We start from the raw sequence: 20186 nt of genomic DNA, 5'->3' as shown, positions 1-20186 counted from the left end.
CTAGCAGGTACACAAGCACTGAACCCTTGTTAGGAAGCATTTAACTTGGATATCTGAAGACACATTGACATTTTTATTGATGAAAAACAGCATGAAGATTGTATATATATATGCATTAAGGTCTTTTTTGATTCCCAAATCCCAAGTATTGGCATAGCTGACCACTTCTGCATTCCCAAGTTTATCCACTTCTCTTTACAGTTGTCATTTCAATTTTATGGACAAGTCACTCAAAATAATAATAATAAAATCAGTATTTCCAGTACTTAGAAGTACTTTTGTAAAATTGATATCTAACACTCACAATGAATTAATCTCATTTATTTATCTCTGGTTAAAAACAGTTTGATAGACACTGCCACTTTTAGGTGTCACCATATTTTCATTTTTAAACAGCACAGCGGTCTCTGTGAAGCCAGTTTGGCTTTGAAATACGTACCTTCTCCGAGTGCTTGAACTGACGCCAGTAACTATCGTACATGCGCTTGGTAGTTCTCTCTGGGTAGCAGGTCACTGTCTTTATGTAAACCTTCAGGCTGCGTTCAAGTAACTGATTAACTTCTCCATAATCATAGTCATCATACCTAAATGACACAGGCAATCACTCTGTTGGATGTAAGTTTTTAAAAGCATGGTCTTTTGCAGCTTTATGTTCTCAAGTTTGGGAATTGGAGCATTTATTATACAGGCTAGAAAACCACCTGCTAACAGAGGATCTGAAAGGCTTAGTACTAGGATGTTGTCTTTCCTGAACAAAGGATACAGGCTGGCTTCAGGGAAGATATTTCTGTAATAATTTCCATCCTGATTCATAATAATTTTCTCCACTGGAAGCAAAAGTTATACTGATATGCCAGCAAAACCACTCTAACTTCCAGACTGAGGTACCATCTCCACTTTAACACCCGGAGTCTAAAATCATGCTTTTCACATGGTTCATTTTTCATTCTATTTACACAGTTTAAAATGCGCTCCCCTAAGCCAGGGGATTTTCGTCCATACCTGATTCCATACATACAGTGGACATAGTTAAATAAAGCTCTTCTTAGCGTAGTTGTATCAACATCTTCATGCGTTGCCATAGTGTTATACGTGAGGTTATACACCATCCGAAACTTTTCATCAAGGAGATGCCCAATATCAGAATAAAGCCTGTTTACAAGGGAAAAGCCATGATTTTCCCAAGTATAGTCCTGCAGGAAGAGAAGGAAATATATAAATGTACAAGTGAAGTGAAGTCCCTACCTCATCCTCTCTACAGCTCAATAGTTTTTGTTGTCTGCTAGTTATAACTTTGTTCTCTTCCAAAAATTTGCATTTTGAATGCTTCATCCATATCACCTGCTCCATTCCCCCAGGCTTCCTGGCAAGGAACATTGTATCGCAACACCCCACCTCCAGCTGGATATCATTAGCCTACAGGAGAAAAAAACCCCAAGCTTCTCTTGAAGTGTCGAGGCAATTTTCCACTGTCTGCTGTGCCACTCTGACCAATGTCATTGTACATGAAATAGGGCTGTAAGTTTAAAAACTTATTCCACTTGGAGGCTTTGATGCTTAGCTCTGAGCAGAGATGGAGTATTTACTTCCAGTCAGGATGTACAATCATAAGGTAAAGTGCTGAACCATCCTTGAACGAACTAATAAAATCCAGGCTGCTTTGGTCTTAGACAAGCACCTAGATTGCAAGGATAAAAGCTTGCCTGCTCATATCAGGAGTGGGAAATCTTTGCAGAGCGGTGGCACGGCATCAGCAGCGGAGAATGACCCTGCTTCAGAGCAGTGTGCAACCACTCTCAACGCTGCAGTTATACAGAACATGTTAGTTTGCCCACATCCTTGGCAAGTGTTCAATCATTCAATCACTGATGCCTTCTTTGCAATTGAGGGCATCATCTCGGCGTCTGTCCTGTGTCTGGCTGTTTTCAAAAGGTATTGCTGGGCAAGGGTCCTCACCCCGGCACTTTAGAGCACGTCTCCTGGACTGGCCCCCTGATTAGGCTAGTGGGGAAGAGCATGTAGGACAATATTCAGCTGCCTAACGGAGGCATTCGGTGACATCTGAAACATGCCACAACATCACATTTGGCCTCCAGCTGCCAGTCCGAAAGACCGTAAGGCTCGTGAGACATGTGCCGTACCTACCAGCCCTGTAAAGGTGTCCAGGACACTGGGGGCATCACAAAAGCCTCTGAAAACCAGAAGCCCCAGGAGGGGGCAAGTGCTGTTTGCTAACAGCAGTTGATCCATACTAACAATGAAAAAGGAAAAAAAAAGTTTTAAAGACATTCTGCTATGTATGGAATACCTTTTTCTATTACTAAATTTAAACCCACAGAGATAAAGGCAGTCTTGTTTCATCAGGATAAGGATTAGATTTATTGCAGGGTTTTGAGATGCTACTGCAATATAAATAGCATTAATAGCAGAGCATTTGGGAGGCTGTGGATATATACATCTAACTGCTTAAGAGAAGGACGTACTAATAAAGTTAAATTATCAAGGTGACTCCTCTGGATGTAGGCCAGAAGCTGTCCTGTTTATTTAAGAGCAGAGATGTTTTAGTTCCAATTTCAACTTCTGTAGAGCTTTTTTCCATGGGAGCCTGCTGCTCCTAAAGTAGTTAAGCAGAATGTTGGATTTACAGGCACTGACTCTGCCTTATTCTTTTTGGCAATATCTACCCACTTTAGGCTCATATAAAGACCGCAGAGTAAATTACCCAGATCAGCAGAGACTGCTATATAGCTAAATATATTTCCTGACAGTGATCATGGATTCTTTATTTTACAGACTTAGATACATCTTCTGACCATGGAGTTTCCCTGCATCCACTGTTTTTTTTAATTGAAGTTTTCTGATTTGATTTAAGATTTCTTCCATTGCTTACAATTTTTTACTAGACTGCTGATTAATGTATTCTATAAGCTGGAACAGAACCACCTAGAATGTCCCTCCTGTTACATATATTATGAAGTTCATGGGTCTGGTCACGGAAAAAGATGCCAATATGTAAGACAATGTACAGGCAAAATGTACATGCTGGTCATTCAACAGCACTAAAAAAATATATTCAAATATAGCCAAAAACTTCAGTAATCAAATTTAGGAACTCCTTTTCTTTCCTGACGTTCAAAGTCCACCGATTTGGTGCATGTATAAGAATGATACTCACCAAATCGCTCTCATAAACATATATATATCTAGGAATTGATAACCACTGGACAGAGAATACTTGATAAAATGACAGGAATAAAGGGTTCTTCCAGTGGATTTTTTTCTACATCATCTGGAGTGATGGAAAAGAAATTATTTTCTTTCTTTTCTACCCTTCACTTTTATTCCAGATTTAGTGATATGCCTTACAATTTTCGAACATTAATTCTGGTAATAATTAGAGTAAGACTGAAAGCTAAGTATTCTCTTGTCTGAGATTTACAAATAGTAAAAGACTCATCTCAGGTAGATTTATGGAAGCTTGTGAGTTATTTAATGGAGCAGGACAAGAACAGGAGAATGCAACAAACATGCCTCACTACAACCTCTTTACACTATTTGCCCTGTAACGAGATATACGAACATCCTTTGAGTGAATGTACTTTAACGAGATGGTACCTGAGCTCGGAATGTTGGCAGATGGTCTTCTCCTCTCCTTGCAAAGTCTTTGTACCCAAACCCAGGATCTTCAATATAGCGGGAGACATCTGTAGAAACTATTTCATCATCAAATGCTGTGAATAAAACAGCAAAATGCTTTGCTTCAGGCAAGCACGTGAGTTAGCGCCAACTTCCAACTACCACTCTACTACAGGACTAGAGAACCATTTTGAAAGTTGTGCAAAGGAAGAGAGCGGTACAAAGGAAAGAAACGTCTCAATCCCAACCTGCTTGTCTGGGATCCATCCCTTTCATCGAGCCAACTAAATGTCAGTCTACACCAGACATCTAACGTACTTCTACAAAACGGGAAGAGGTGGGCTAAACTTCTGCCTGGAGGTGTGCTTTTCTCTCTGTTGACTTCTGAGGGAGGCTAGGTATCTTAAATCAGGAAGGTGAATCCTGTTAGTGCAGTCATTGTGCTAGGATAAGAAACAGAAAACTGTACCCCTTCCAACAGGATTGCTGTGCTGAGCAGGTATGGTGTCAGGAATTGCACCAGCTCTGTTCTATAGCCCCGAGTATGAGCAACCAGAAAGCAACGTGACACTCCACTTGTAAATATCAGTTGAAGATTATATGAAAGCAAAGAGCTTTACAGTACATCAGGCTGAAATTCTGCCAGAAGCTCTAGTAACTAAGCATCTTCAAAGAGCTCCAAAACATGTCACTAAGCAAGCACAGGTTCTCTACCTGGAATCAATCTTTCCCTCCCGAATAAACAGGTGGTTTGATTGTGTAACTACCTCTGCAGAAGTTGACTACTGCATAGCTGACTGCATTTGACCCTGATGTTAAAATCCTGGCTCACTTCCACATGCATTGACAGAACAGTTGCCATATGTCCACTGTTAGCACCTTGAGAAGTCAGTTAATCTAAGAATTGCAGAAGTGCTTTATCTCCTCTTTGCCTCATTAGACAATCAAAACATAACTGCGTAGGAAGAAGCTCTCACAGCATCTGCTACAGCAAATCCTCAGCGAAGAATAAAAACCTGCACACATGCACTCCACTTCCCTGACAAGGACTGAATTTCATGAAAGCGTAAAGGCCCAACACATACAGACTCCTCAACTCCAAATAGCAAAAGGTAAAGAGGGAGGAAAGTCAACAAAATTCTCAGCATCCCCATCAAAAATCCCTTCTGTTCCAAATGACACCTCTTCCTTAAACACCTGAAGTTGCAGAGAGACCCACAGAAGTCCCAATTTGATAATGAAACCACAATGGGTGTCACTTTATCTGCACTGTTGATACTGTCTGACCAAAGAAAAACAGGAGGAGAATGGACAAGGTCCATTGCTAAAAATTCAGACATGACGTTGCTGGATGTATCTTCTTTCAGAGATTTTGCATGTTCCTACAGAGTCACAAAACAATCTCTCTGCTGATCCATAATATGTTCTTCCTCCCTTTTGGGCTCAGTGCACAAAATCTTAGATACCTTCAAACAGAGATCTAAATTCACAAAAATCAGTGTCAGTAAAATGTGAAGTATTTTATGGATCACTTCTTAAAAAACCACAAGCTTCCATCTTCAAGTAGCCTCTACTATGAGGATATGGTTGCAGATTCTGATTATCTTAATAGTACTATTTCTTCAAACACTTTCTTTGGAAAAAAAACTCTTGCTGTCTATAGGAAACAGACTTTGTTGTATGGTTTGTTAGAGATGAAGGCCTTCAGAGCATATGAAAAATACTGGAAAAGAAGGTTTCAGCTCAGAATTTTGAACTCCATTTAAGAATAAAACAAATGCTAAGAAATCTCTGTCACAACACAGGCAGTGGAACAGCACAGCAGTATGATCACCCAAAAAAGCAAGTTAGAGATGTCCTTTCCAGGTGGGAAGCTATTCATATGATAAAAAACTGAGTCTCATCCCAGTCTATTTCCTGAACTAAATGCCTACCTGAAGGCTACTTACGAGTGTCACTGAAATTCTAAGCATTGTAGAACCTAAACCTGTGAAATATTACTGAGTATTTACATGAATTAATTAATTTGAAGGTATAGAGCATATAAAGAAAGAGAAATTTACACCCAACTTTTTAAAGAATCCTACAGGGATTTTTTTTTAATATATAAAAGCTAAATTTCCAGTAGTGAAAAGGATAGTGTTATCTGCCAATCAAGAAATATTAAGCAGATTAACCAAGTGACAGGACCACCCTTACTACACTCCTACTAGACCAAGAGCCAGAATAAAGAAATGGACAGAAAAAGTTGTAGGCATTGAACTGGCCTCAAGTGTTTAGTTCTTACGAAGCACAAACAAAATGGAACTGGAAAAGCACAAATACCTCCACTAATTACTAGCAGACTCTCCTTCTTCTCCTTTTCAAAGCGAGTTGCCATTTCTTCCTGAGAGGCTTCTTCATCCTCTTTATCTTCTTGTAGCCTCTTCATCCTTTCCATTAAGGCCTCCAGCTCACTTAAAGAATCTGCAATCTGCAAAAACACCATGACATTCTGCAAAATTAGAAGATAGACAACGTGTGTCATCTTCAGATTTCATGCTTGACAATAAACGTTCTCAAAAAACAGATAGCAGCAGCAAACATGAAAACTCAAGCCAGAATGCATTTTGTCACACACAGCGCAAACAGCTTTCAGACAGTTGCGGAGAAGGGACCAGGGAAGAGTTACTCTAACCTATGGCAGCAATCTACTGCAGTGGGATTAGCGGTGGAAGAGGTGGTGTTTGAATGTGGAAACCATGGTTGCTTATAGTATATATTCCATCATGTAGATGGCTCACGAAAAGCCATCTGTGCGCCCTACATGTATCAGAAAACAACTTTTAATATTAACGTAATTTATCTCACTCTATTGGTAATGCAGAATATGTTTCTGAAGAGATACAGTGCAACACAACCTGAGACAGCAAATCAGTGTTTTCTTTTTCATTTTTTTTCATTACACATTATCAAAATAACCATAAAGTTGACCCTTTTTCTTGGTTTTGTTGAGGAAAACAGGTGTGTCTACTAGAAATATATCAAAGTTTGGGGTTCTGTGATCTGCACTTATAATTCAAATTTTTCATAGGATAAACTGTTTTTTCTTTCCCATCTTTTTGTTTTAATTCTGATCTTCTGCCCAGTGTTTTCTAGTATGCTACTCACTGCTTAACAAGCAGCACACAGTCAGCAGCAGCCTTTTGCCCACTACAAATGCAGAATAAGACACCCTGGTGATTTGAGCTAGCATTGTCTTACAGCCCAGAAACTTAAGATACAGCAACTGAACTGACTGATCACATGCTCCCATTGCACTGCTAATTTAAATAATATATCTATCTAGTGACTCTGCTCATAATCCTGATCTTCCATCAAAGGCGATGAGGCTATTCAGCAACTGGCATTAATTCAAGGACAAAGCATCTCAAGTCACTTTCAGAAAAAAATCCTCATTTAAGTTAATTAACTAGTAATCAAAGCTCTCTGTTGGTTGATTCAAGACTGGAACACCACCATAAAGAATGAAGTCATTTTATTTCAGACATTTCCTCCCATCTACATGGAAGTGTTTCAGAATTGACCTGTTTTGTGATCATAGGCCTTGAAATCAAAATTATTATGATCTCTGTTTTTCCCATTGCTTATTTTTATTTTTCTCTTTTTTTTTCTCTCCTTTTTTCTCCTTTTTCTCCCCCCCCCGCCCCGCACCGCCCCATATCAGGAACATGCATGAACAGAATGCTCCAGTCAGCGACACACTACCTGAACTGAGACTTTAAGTTTTCAACTGAAAGCAAACTTTGTCTTGCCCAGTGGGTTGTGACATGAACTATCACAATCACATTACTCTGACTACAATCTGCCCTTCCAATGTGGTTTTCAATCAATTACACTGCAAACTGCTAGAGCTAACCTAAGAGTTACCAGACCCAAGCATTAAAATAGACAAAAACTTTCAAACTACCCGGAAATTTAAACAGGAAAGAACAGAAGAAAGCTTTCGAACACAAAACAGAGGCAAGCAAAAGAATCTTCTTGCAACACTAACCCCAAAGTTGCTACTTGTGAGGGATGCATTTTCTATGTTGTTGTCATTGGCAAGATCACAGACACAGAAGTTGTTGACTGCTATAAGTCTGACTCCATTAGATGTATCCGGATCTCTCTCTGGATTAATGCCACTACCAAATACAAAACTTGCCAAGGCATGATAATGTGCCAACAGGACAACAGCATGCACCAGTTCAGGAAGAGACCAATTATTTTCCCCAGTCTTGACAAGTTTCTGAAATGAGAATAAAAAAAGTGTAAACATAAAATTTCTTTTGGCCCCCAGCTTTTCTATAAAACACTACATATTTTAAAAAGAGATCAATTCCTTTCTTCCAATAATACCATATCCCTCTTGCACACAAACTCTTACCAGATTAAAAAAAAAAGAGACACTTAATATACCACCTCTTTTCTTTTGGGGTTATTTTAGCCAGTGCTATTCATAAAAAATAAATTTTGCTGGCTTTGTCACACAGAGCAATTTATTCGCTTATCTGAAGCTCTAGTACTTCCCTAAATTTTTTAACTCAACGTTAGGAAGCCTAACCAGACTCCTGTGTAGTTCTTAGCAGTTCTTATTACTGGACACTTAGTGCTACTACAGGGCACAGCTTAACAGGTACCTGAATGTGCTCTTTCGTGATTAGCCAGGGCCGGTGTGCAAGGAGTTTGTTTATTTCATTCAGATTTTTCAGTCTTTGGGGAATGTATTCTAAACCATTCAACCATTCTGCAATCCCGCCAGTCTTCAAAAACTCATCAACGTGCATATTTATTAGGTAGGAACACTGATGTCTGGCAGCAGCCTGGAATATTTAAACACAGAGGGGAAAGGGCAGCATGTTAGCATGTAATCTGATTTTGCTGTAGGTGGAAGACAGGTTACTAACACAAAAAAAAATACAATTTTGTTCCAAAGGGCCATGTTTTATATTGCAAAGCATTTCTATACAGTATGGAGGTTTCTCCAATAAAAATAAGTTTGATTACTTTACTCTGAATCACAGAATCTAATGTAGGTGGGAAGAACTCTATAGAGATCTGGTCCAACCCTCTGCTCACAGTAGGGCTGACTTAGATCAGGTTGCTCGGAGCCTTCTTCAGACAAGATCTCCATCCCTGGAGAACACACAACCTCTCTTGGGGCCTGTTGCATTGTCTGAACATCCTCATGGTAAAAACTGTTTTCCTAGTGTCCACCTGGAATTTGTTGTGGCTTCAGTCCACTGCATCTCATCCTACTGCTCTGCACTGATGGTTAAATATCCAGAAATAAGGTTACACAGTTTTAACTGCTCTCTGTAAAACCTCACTCTTGTGGGCATGTGAGAAGTGTATTGCTGTGGGAAATAGGGAAACGTGTATGTTGTCAATTCTCCCTTCTTGCTGAAAACCTTTTGGCTAGACATGCTTTATTCTGATGAAAATCAACTACAAAAATTAGCCCCGTGATAAAGTTGGTTTTTTTTTAAATACCAAAATGAAGGTTGCAAAAGAAAATATATTCTCTGTTGTTACATACCATTATAGCAATGTAGTGCCTATAGGGCAAAGGAAGGGGCCCATCCATGCGTAACATATAGAACTGGCTGCGGAGGAAAGACTCCAGGTACTGAGTATGGATACTCATGACCTGCGTGATGTTGTCCAGGCGACCAGACGTAGAATATTCTTCCACAAGAAGATTAGTACGTTCATCCAAACCATTTGCTTGCATAACCTTAAAAATAAGATGGACAAACTTAACAGAGAAAGCAATTTTCTCCAGCTTTAGCCCTGGAGAGAAACATATCGTGGTATGAAAGGTTTGCTTGTGCACAAACTTAAAGGCAATGCTGGAGATCCGGATGTATATTTGTAAATATACACGCTTGCATGCGTGTGAATACGCACATACAGATGCTGCTTGTATACTGAGAACTGAAGAGCACTTTACAGTTTACGTCTGTTATTTTAATATATTTCTACAAAAACCAGAAACATTTTTCTGTAGATCTTTCCAAAACGGCTAAACTCGCAGATGCTTAAAGTCAAATCTGTCCAGAGAGCTGGAAGTAAGCAAGAGCTAAATGGAAAGTAAAGTCTTTATAGAAGTCAGCCTGTATAGACACACACCACCCGAGCATTCAACCCTAAAACCAATTTCAAAATTAATGGAGAGGAACTGGGTTATGTAACCAAATTATAGAAACAGCCTGGCAATCTACCCCTTCTGTGCTTGTATAACTGAAGAGGAGATCAAATGCTAATTTGTCCATAACATTCAAGTATTATTTAGAATAGGAATTTAATGCTTTCTTTAAACAAAAGCTGTTCTTTAATTATTCCAACCAATACAAACCTTGGGCACAAGATGAAATGGAACAGCAAAAGAATAAGTAGCTCTCGCATTGCAAGCCCTGACACAGTATTAGTGCTATTACTCAGTGTTTATCACCAAGAACAGCCATTCTCAACATGTTCACCACTGAAGTTCAAGCACAAGACTAGAATACCCAGTATTTATTCTGAAACTGCACAGTATTAAACCAGCCAGCTTACTATCACAGACATCAATAAATGAGAAAACATTTTAGCTGGTTTACTGTACATGAAGATAGAAAGTGCCTGAAACCAAGACAACACAATGCTTTTGCTGAAATATTCTATTTAAAACACGTTTTCCTTCTTTGTGATGGCCCAATGAATGGACCATGTCTCAAACATTTTTCCATCAAATCTTATATAGAAGTCATGTACAAAGAAACACTAACAACATACCACATTTTCATGTCTCACCACTGTGCTTCCCTGTTTTAATTTGTGGGCCCAGAAAGAAAGGGAAGAAGCAGCTACGCAGTTAGGCAGCTCCATCATTTTTACATGTGTAGCTCTTCACTACGACAGCTTTTCTGTATTTTGTACCCAAAATGATGCCTCCTCCGTTTTCCTTAAGAACGTTTTTACCATTGGAAGTTTATTCACATGTTAGAGATCATTTTATCTCACTTATTATGGTATATCCCTCACTCCACTCCAAGGAGTCCCCCTTATTCTTCAGCAAGTGTGTCTCCCATGTATTTAGAGATCTTTGTCTCATTTAGAACTTTCTTGGGGAAATCATACTTTTCCTGTCTCTGGCGAGGTTTCTAATCTTCTCCAGCTTGTCAGGAGTTTTCCTTGTAGCAGTGAAAGTTATGGAGAAGAAACTATGCTGACAAAATTGAAATATAATCCTGTAGGACCGCACTGTTGCTATGTTAGGCATAGCAATATGCAGCATTATTGCTTCTGAGATTTATCTCCACCTATATTACTATCCTCTTCATACTGTATATGTACTTCCTCCTGATTTAGTACCATCCATGGATTCACAAACATGTTTTTTATTCTGCTTATAAAGCCTTACGGCACTTTAACAGGAACCTTTACAATTAAGTTGTTATTGCTCTGTCCATATTCCTTCCATTACGACAATAAAGCAGGCTTTGACACGAGTACTGTTATTATCAAGATTTGTGAGACATTCAATGTGTTACTAATCTCTAACTACATCCTTCCTATCCACTGTATTATTTCATGCCAAGAAACGGGGGAGAAAGGTAGTCATTTGCTAAACAAACAATATTTAACATTTGTTTGCGATACTGAATAGCTGTTTTATCCATACAGGTGGAAGTTCCCTTCTTCTGCTAGGGAACCGCTGGGTTTACTCCTTTCTGAGAGCTACTCAGGTGATTCCTCCTGCACTTCTGGCTAGCATCTTTACTAAGTGCATCAGCTGTGAAATAAATCCATTAACAATTTTCTCAAAACACATCATCATTTTAACTACATTTATTTTTTTCTATTTTTTGTAAAATTATAGACTTTAGGAGAAAAATTAAGTCATGAAGTTTGGCATCTCAATTTCATCTCATATTTCATACAAAAGGGAAGTGCTCGTCACAAGTTTGGCTGGCTGGAACTCATTCTGCTGCCCTCTTCCCAAGTCTAAAACACTCTTTTTGACCTCTCTCCCTTTTTGCTTCATTATGTTTTCTTGTTGCCAAGCTTTACACTTTCTTTGTTTTTAGATTCAAACCTTGCCAGTGTATAAATGGAGAGAGACTCAGAGAACAGCAGCTATCTCGTCTTTCAAAATATCTTTTTGGCCCTTCTAGCATGCAAATTATCTGCCTTTAGCAACTACTTAAAACAAAACAAAAAAAAGGTCCTAGTTTTATAGTTGGCCATGCCAAATAATTAATTGATCAATAAATAATACTCTGTGAAGATCAAGATCACAAGAGAACACCACCATAGCAGTGTTTCTACTTAACTGCAGCAAGCTGCAAATCAAGGCTTAAGTTGAACATTAAATCATGGGTAGAAATCTTGAGTTTGAAGTCAAACCATACCTGTCAACTATAAATTCTCTCAAGAGCCACAGTTACAGTCTAAGGAGTTAGTCATATTTCCAGGTTCTCTCAAACTGAAGGTCAGACACTGCCCTGAGCGCTATGTAATCACATCGCTGCAACACTGCACAGGTCTCCCCTTAGGCCTGGCATTATGAGCAGTAAGTGGTCATCCCCCAAGAGCACAGCAGAGCCAGCACTCGTGGCCATCTCCAGGGGTGCTGGCAACTGAACAGATGTCAAACAGCATCACTTGTGTGACAGGGCAGGGAGGTTCTTATCCGCTAGAGCCTGCTCTGCAGGAATCATCGCTTTTCCTCGCAAAGGGGCTCAGCTGGGTACCACTGGGTAAGCAGGACTGTAAAACCTTCCTTCAGTATTTCCACTTTAAAAGCTACCACCTGCCCAGCCCAGCTAACTGCAAACTTACTTCGTTCTCTGGTATAAAGGCACTTGGTCCTCTTGTCAACGGTGGGGAGACTTGTACTCTTTTTTCCTGCAAAACAGTCACGTAATTCGGTCAGCATCACGAACAACATATTAACTTGCGTTATCTCGTAAGGTGAGGTCTTCAAGGCCTGGATTCGGTTCTCATCCCAAGGCCACCTGGGTGTTTTACAGCCCGCTGAGGAGGTGAAGCCATCACACCACATTGGTTAGATCAGCTTTGCATCCCCTGTACTTTGTGCGAATGAACAGCACTGATTTTGGCAAGGGATAAGACAGAAAAAAACCAAAAATATAATCCCAATTGGTTTATAGACTGGCCAGAAGATACATGAAGAGCAATAAAACATTTGGTAGGATGCTAAAATTAGCCATTTACTGGATTGAATGGAAGTTCGGAAAGCAGAGGGGGAAAAAAGCCACACTCAGGAAATTACAAGTCACTGGTTTCTTCAATATCAGCGCCTAATGAGATTCTCAGCATTGAGAACAGTGTAACCACTTTGTGTAACAAATATTGGCATGAAAAGCCCAGTCCACGCTAACCAGCAAGACCCATTAAAGACTTGTTCTAGAAACCCTAGTAAACGGCCACCAGGCTCAGCTGCCGAGCCCAGAGGAGACCACCATAGAAGATACAAGCTTTGGTGCACAAATCTCAGCTAGAAGTCATGAAATGCCCTTTGAGGACGATATATTTAGTACAGAACAGGCTGAGCACATAACAAGAGCCAGAGGACTTTTTGTATTTATTTATCAGGGATAAGAAATTGAACTAAGGTAAACTGTGGAGGCTTTCACAGCGTGGCCGCTGACAGCCAGAGGGGTGAAGGGGACCTGGGGAGACTGTCGGCTCCTCTGGTTCACCAGGGGAAGGACCAGCACTGTCCATGTCATTCCTGACCAGCATTGGTCCAACCTCCTCTTAAAGATGCTCCTGGATGATCCGCTGACTCCTTGGGTCATTTATTTCAGTGATTAATTCCTCAGATTGCTAGTAAGTTTTCCTAATGTCTAAGCTGAATTTCCCTTGCAGTAATTTAAAGCTGTTGCTTCTTGTCTTTTCTTTTTTTCCTCTTTATGGTTATATTCCACCTCTCTGGAAACTATGGCCGCACACTTTCTCAAATCCCTAACTGCACCACAGTGTTGGTGACTCTTAATAAGTTATCCATCAACAGCAGTATCAGATTTGCATACTAAATATTTTGTGTCCCTAACATAAAAGTCCGAGGTTTTCCATAACAAACGACCCTCAAACACTTCTACCAGGGGGGCTTAAGCTTAACCGCCATATGCACGAGCAGCGCTGGTCCCAGAAGGAGCGTGTCACCAATTTCCACACAGGAAAATAAAGCCACTGGAGCTGCATAACTACAGTCCTGTTGCTTAAAGACATCCTGTCCTTTCTAAATTAATTATGAAAAAACATGCAAAAATCAGCAGTGATTATTCAGGAAAGATGTTCCAAAGCAAATTCTCACAGCACAATTAAATTGGTGACTTTGGAATGATTAGTTGTTACATGATGCAGCGCTAAGTTGAATCTACTGTGTGAAGCCTAGCAGCCAGGAGACAACTTACTGCAACCACTGCCTGCTGTCACAGACCCAAAATCCCATAAAATATTTATGAATCAAATGTACTTGGTCTAAAGTAAGAAAAAAGGGTGTAGACAGACTGGGTACCTGCACATGCAAGTCCGTCCTTGCACAGCTACACAAGGCACAGGAAGATGTCTTCTAGCTTTAAATACACGATCTCGCTAGCAGCCAGCCATTTCCCCAACATTCAAAAAAGGAATGCTTTCCAAGATTACTGTTAAGGTTGCATTTTACTTGCTTTATGAAGGTTATCTGGATATTAGAGTTTAAAACCTTCATTTCATACTGAATAATCTGGAGGAAACAGCTTGTGTGAGTGAGACAACTTGGATAGCTGCGAACTGTCAGCTCTGGCTGGAGCATGGCTCTAAACCAGAGCTGAACCACTGCCTTCTCCATCTCACTCTCTGACCTATACCCTGCTGCTTCAAGCTCTGCAAGGCCGGTCCTCAAGGCCAGACTAGGACAAAAAACTGCATACGCTGCTTCTAGCAGCATCTGGGCTCCGTTCCCCTGTTTCCCCATTCAGTGTGACTGCTATTACTCCTTTGACCCTGCAGATAAGCTACTGCTGAGAAGGAAAGGAGGAAACGGTACTTGGGTGGATGAATGTAGGCAAGAATCTCCAATTAGTTCCTGTGAATGATGACAGAAAGCCAAGGAGATAATAAGGCATGAAAAATGAGGTGTGTTAAATACTCTACTTAAAGGACAAAACCCAGCTCCTTTGGGGTGGTGGTAGTTTAGAAAGACACAAGCCTGGAAAAAACAACCAAAACAACCAGAACAAAACCCCAAAACCTCAAACACGGTAATTCAAGTTCATGAGTCTAATCACAGCACACTTTCAGGGAGCTGGGTTTTTTTCTGTATTAGAAGTGTATACTCTTCCCTTCCATCAACACAAAAGATTATTTTGCCTTCACGCCAAAGCTTTTATTTTATTAAAACTGGTTAAAACAAGCTTGTCAGAAGAAAAGGAGCAAACATCATCTGGTTGCACAAGTTCTCAGGATGCTATTAATAAAAACATGGGAAGTTTACAAGCATTAAGAAAGATAACGTTGGCTTTGTCGAACTGTAGATAAGAACTACTGCTTCTGGGCACGCTTTATCTAGAGCAGTGATTTAAGGTCTACCCAAGAACCCAAATATGAAAAACTATGCATGGGAATTACAAAGCAGCATTGCAGATACATGGTCCTTTATGGTGAAAGTTTTTGCAAAGCTTCTCATTTCCCAAGAAAGCAGGTTCGTTTTCCTGTCCAACTAGTCTTTGCAGGTTACGCTTGCTATTGCTATGTCAGCTGGGGTCCCTACTATCTTATTTGAAACTAGATTCTTACGCTAAGTGGCTGAAGCAAGGAACAGGTTGCTCAGCAACCAAAATGCCATATGCATGTATACCAGCCATTTTCTGCTTCACGTTCCTCCAGAGGTGCACTGCCGGAGTATGAATATGTTATCTTAAAAGGTTTGCAACCAATTCCACTTACATTAAAACTAGAGCCTTTTTAAGGGGTGCTTCTTCAGAAGGAGAAAGATGAAGAGCTTCAAAGATAAGCAGAGAGAACTGAGCCTGGGCAGGTTACTGGGAGAGGGGCCACAGCAAGCCAGAGCCTAGAAGCAGGTTTTGCAGTAACATGCTGTGGCATCAAGCAGAATGAGACCTCTGCAGACCACAGGACAGCTGCTGCAGGAATTCATGAAAAAACAGGCCTGAGCAAATTTTATCTGTGACTTGCTTTCTCTCAAGCTGCACTTGGGAACAGTGTTGGGGGACAAATATCTGGAATTTTAACAGTGATGAAGTGGAACCATTTCCCATTTGCACGTCTATAATTTGGAAGAAGCACCTTCATCCTTGGGCAAGCTCGGCCCAAAGCCCCTAGAGCCAAAAGCTGCAACTTGCCATCTCAGGGGTTTATTTTTAGTTGTGGCAGTGACTGCGCACCTTCCCTACAGAGCCAAGAGACCGTGGTCACTGGGACATGGCACCTGCATCTCAAACAGCTGCCGGGCTGCCGCAGCAAAGGAAGGGATGCCAGAGCCACTCAGCTGGCAACACAGCCATGAAGCCCAAGCAGGAGCAAGCATGAGCCTGGCTGGTGCTGAGGCAGCATGGCAGCTTTCCTCCCAAATTCTAAAGCAAAAGAAATAACCTTTCTTCCTCTTTGCTATCACATGAGTCACTGCGTTCTCAGGCTTTAAAGAAAACGACTATTTTTAGCAAGCTGCAAAAGGAGGCTGTTTTATTTGAGAATGGAGCCGCTAGCTGGCGGGGCTGATCAAAGCTGATTTGAGAAGTACTTCCGAATACCCATGAATGCAGAAAGCACAGGCAAGAAGCAAGTGGTTGCACTGATGCGGGTGTACGGGTGCTTCTTACACACGTGGCGCATAAAAGCTAATTCATCCTTAACTCGACGTCAAGGTGGTCATGCTGTGACCGGGAAAAACCAAAAATGACCAGAAAGAAATATTTTGCACCTCAAGAGGGAATTTTGCAAGCCATGGCAACGCTGCCACTCATGTCCCTGTGAAGTCCTAGAGCCGTGGAAGGGGCTCGGAAACATCCACCAAGGGGCTCAGAGCCTTCACTCTGACAAAAACTGCCACCACTATAAAGACAAGAGGATAATAAACAGCATTAGATCAAATATAAATCCTAAGGGCATCCCGAAATTAGCCTCTCCTGAGGAACAAAGTCTTTTTCTTAAACAAGTGGGATTTTTTTTGGGGGGGGAAAGGTGATGTGTATGTGTTTCTTATTTATTACACCTTTTTTTATTTATTACACCTGTGTGGTGTGGTTGACACACTGGAGGGAAGGGATGCCATCCAGAGGGACCTTGACAGGCTGGAGAGGTGGGCCCCTGTGAACCGCTTGAAGTTCAACAAGGCCAAGTGCAAGGTCCTGCACATGGATCGGTGCAATCCCAAGCATGACTATAGGCTGGGCGAGGAATGGATTGAAAGCAGCCCCGAGGAGAAGGACTTGGGGGTATTCATTGATGAGAAGCTCAACATGAGCCGGCAGTGTGCGCTTGCAGCCCAGAAAGCCAACCGTGTCCTGGGCTGCATCAAAAGAGGCGTGACCAGCAGGTCGAGGGAGGTGATCCTCCCCCTCTACTCCACGCTTGTGAGACCCCACCTGGAGTACTGCGTCCAGCTCTGGGGGCCCCAGGACAAGAAAGACATGGAGCTGTTGGAGTGAGTCGAGAGGAGGCCACAAAGCTGATCAGAGGGCTGGAGCACCTCTCCTGTGAGGACAGGCTGAGAGAGTTGGGGTTGTTCAGCCTGGAGAAGAGAAGGCTTCAGGAAGACCTTACAGCAGCCTTCCAGTACCTGAAGGGGCCTACAGGAAAGCTGGTGAGGGACTGTTTATGAGGGAGTGTAGTGACAGGACAAGGGGTAATGGGTTTAAGCTGAAGGAGGGTCGATTTAGATTAGATGTTAGAAAGAAATTCTTTACTGTGAGAGTGGTGAGGCACTGGAACAGGTTGCCCAGAGAGGTTGTGGAGGCCCCATCCCTGGAAGTGTTCAAGGCCAGGTTGGATGAGGCTTTGGGCAACCTGGTCTAGTGGAGGGTGTCCCTGCCCACAGCAGGGGGGTTGGAACTAGATGATCTTTAAGGTCCCTTCCAACCCAAACGATTCTATGATTCTATGATTCTTCTATTATAATCTACAAGCAATTTTGCTACCATCTAGCATTTCGAAGGATCTTTGCTATTAAATTCAGTGATCTATCTCTTTGTAACACACATTATCAGCTGTGGCAATAATCTGGAGTCAAGTCCGTCATTGGGACACCTACATGGAGATGTCTCCTTTTCTACAAGGTGCCTAAACTTTTCCAGCAGAAAGCGAAACCAAGGTGCAGTGTCATTCAAAACAGGAGCTGAGTGCCCTTCAAGACTCCCTGGAGTCTCCCGCTTGGCATCCAACCACTGCCCCAGACGGGAATGGGCTTCCCATAGGTATGTATAGTGTCTGCCAGTCCCTATGGACGCCCTGGATACCCTTAAGCATCCTAAGTGGTATTTAATGCAGGTGTTGGGCTCTGTGGCACTGGTCACAGCACCTGGAGTGCAGTTTGGGTTACCGTCAAACCTAGTGACTGACTGGTGAGCCAAGTTACTTGCTGGGCTTTGCTGGGTGCACTGGGTGTTTGGACACTGAGGGTGGGAGTGGAGAACGTTTAGGACTCCCTGTCTGGGTCTGAATTTCCCCAGAGGGATCGATTTTGTCCCCGTCTCAGATTTACCTTACAGTTCTCCAAAATACACCAGTTCAATCTCATGGACTTGATGCTACTGAGCCCACTTTTGGTTTTCAGCACACACAAATGCCTTGGATTTTAGTTCACATGGCACAGGCAGTATTACTGGCTGCTGCTAGTTAAAACCCTACCTACAAACTGGCTTCTCCTACCCCTGTTATCCTACCCTTACTGAACACATTTCCACTCTTGGTTCTTGGATCCCGGAGCAGAGCCCACCTCCATTTGCTCTGATCACAACCAAATGCTCTGGGCTTCATTAATGCGTAACACAATTTTATAATTACACTGGACCGTCTGCTCATTCTATCCTTGCTGAAGACAGAAGAAAGCATGAAAAAAAATTACCTGAACACTGATTGTATCTTAGCTTCTGCTATTATTCAAATCTTTCCTTAGGATGCGAGAGGGACTTTGTTTATTTCTACGTATGCCAAGTTGCATTTTAATTTACTCCCCTAACTTTGTTAGAGGAAGAGCAGTTTAGAAACATGGCAGAAGTTTAGGATGCATCCAATTAATTTTAGGTGGAAACTTTAATACTTTTCATAAATTAGAGAGGATTAATATAATATTTAAAGCTACACATAGAGTTGCTGACTAAAAGGAAAACCAGTTTACTTGCCTTCACATGTCAGTACTCATGGGAAGTTCTGACTGACAAGAACAAAAAAGTATATTCATCAAAGCTGTGAAATTCTGAAATTTATTGACATTTATTGATGTATCATTTTTTTAAAGAAAAAATCTGTTTATGGCATCTAATGTAATAAAATAAGGAGCTTTATAGTTTCAGAATATATCTGCAATTCATCTCAAATTAAGTTTGTGTTGCAACTGCAAAAATCAGAAGGATAAACTTTGGTGTCCTGTTTTTCAAAACAATTTCCATAGAGAAAGAAAAGCTGAAAGACAGGAGAGAAAATGTGAAGAGGAATGATTTGAATGGTGCACAACACTTTATCTGCTGACAGTGCAGAACCCCTCTTTATGACTGACCCATTCCTATAATTAAACCCAGGACATACATCTCCAGAAGCAATAAAAGAGATGTTCAGAACAAACAATGTCAAATGTTAAGAGTTCACAAAGTAAAAGTCCTAGCCTACAGTCATTCGTTAAGGGTACTACAAGTGATTTTGCAACGGTTTCTTCCTCTTAATAGACTGTACAACTCCAAAAATGCAAACTAAGCAATAAAGATGAAAATTAGCAGAGGAAGTCAAACAGTAGGAAACAATTTTTATGGAATAGGATTTCAAAATACTTAAAACAGTCACTTTTAACATTAAGAATTTGGCATCTTTATGCCTAACAGCTGATGAAGTGGTGCAAGGAGCTGGGAAGAGAGCCAGTGCAGTACAATTGATGGGGAGCTTTTGCTTTGGTAACAGGTTACAGCCCTTTTGGATTTCACACAATAAAAGGAAGCCTATCCCAAGTTCCCATCCCTTCACCAGCTATTAAGAACACAATCCACACTAATTAGAAACCAAAGGGCAGCAATTTCTACCTAACCCAAGATGGATGGCCAGGCAGCAGAAGTCCAACAGCGGTTCCTCAGTCTTTGAAAGATATCCAGTACATTCAACCTACGGGAGAAAAACTCAGAAGTGAAAACATATTTACTAGTAGAAAAGCCTGTCTTCTTTTTCATAAAAAAAAGCCTACATCTACATCCTCTTTTAGTCCTACTTCTGCTCTGTATCGCTCTCCCTGTTCTGGAGATAATTTCCCTTAATCAAACCCAACCTTCAACTGCAACTGGGAGCAGACAGGGATGGACTGCAAATCAAAT

The 20186-nt window shown here is 41.1% G+C and overlaps 1 protein-coding gene across 2 annotated transcripts in view; it reads right to left on the bottom strand.

The window, feature by feature from the left end:
* The window catches only part of SESN3 (sestrin 3), a 45767-nt gene that overhangs the window by 8321 nt on the left and 17260 nt on the right, over nucleotides 1–20186 (bottom strand). Inside the window, exons 2-9 of one of the 2 annotated variants that reach the window (XM_054842045.1) lie at nucleotides 12484–12549; nucleotides 9197–9394; nucleotides 8298–8480; nucleotides 7670–7906; nucleotides 5962–6130; nucleotides 3616–3731; nucleotides 1003–1193; nucleotides 440–584 (exon numbers count right to left, since the gene is read on the bottom strand). In XM_054842045.1, coding sequence (XP_054698020.1) covers nucleotides 440–584; nucleotides 1003–1193; nucleotides 3616–3731; nucleotides 5962–6130; nucleotides 7670–7906; nucleotides 8298–8480; nucleotides 9197–9394; nucleotides 12484–12549 — 1305 coding nt within the window. The remainder of the gene's footprint in view (nucleotides 1–439; nucleotides 585–1002; nucleotides 1194–3615; nucleotides 3732–5961; nucleotides 6131–7669; nucleotides 7907–8297; nucleotides 8481–9196; nucleotides 9395–12483; nucleotides 12550–20186) is intronic. The other variant, XM_054842053.1, reaches the window with a different exon arrangement.

Source organism: Grus americana, chromosome 1 (genome assembly GCF_028858705.1).
Source record: "Grus americana isolate bGruAme1 chromosome 1, bGruAme1.mat, whole genome shotgun sequence".
In the NCBI taxonomy this organism is placed as follows: Eukaryota; Metazoa; Chordata; class Aves; order Gruiformes; family Gruidae; genus Grus; species Grus americana.
This window is presented reverse-complemented; position numbering and strand designations above follow the sequence as displayed.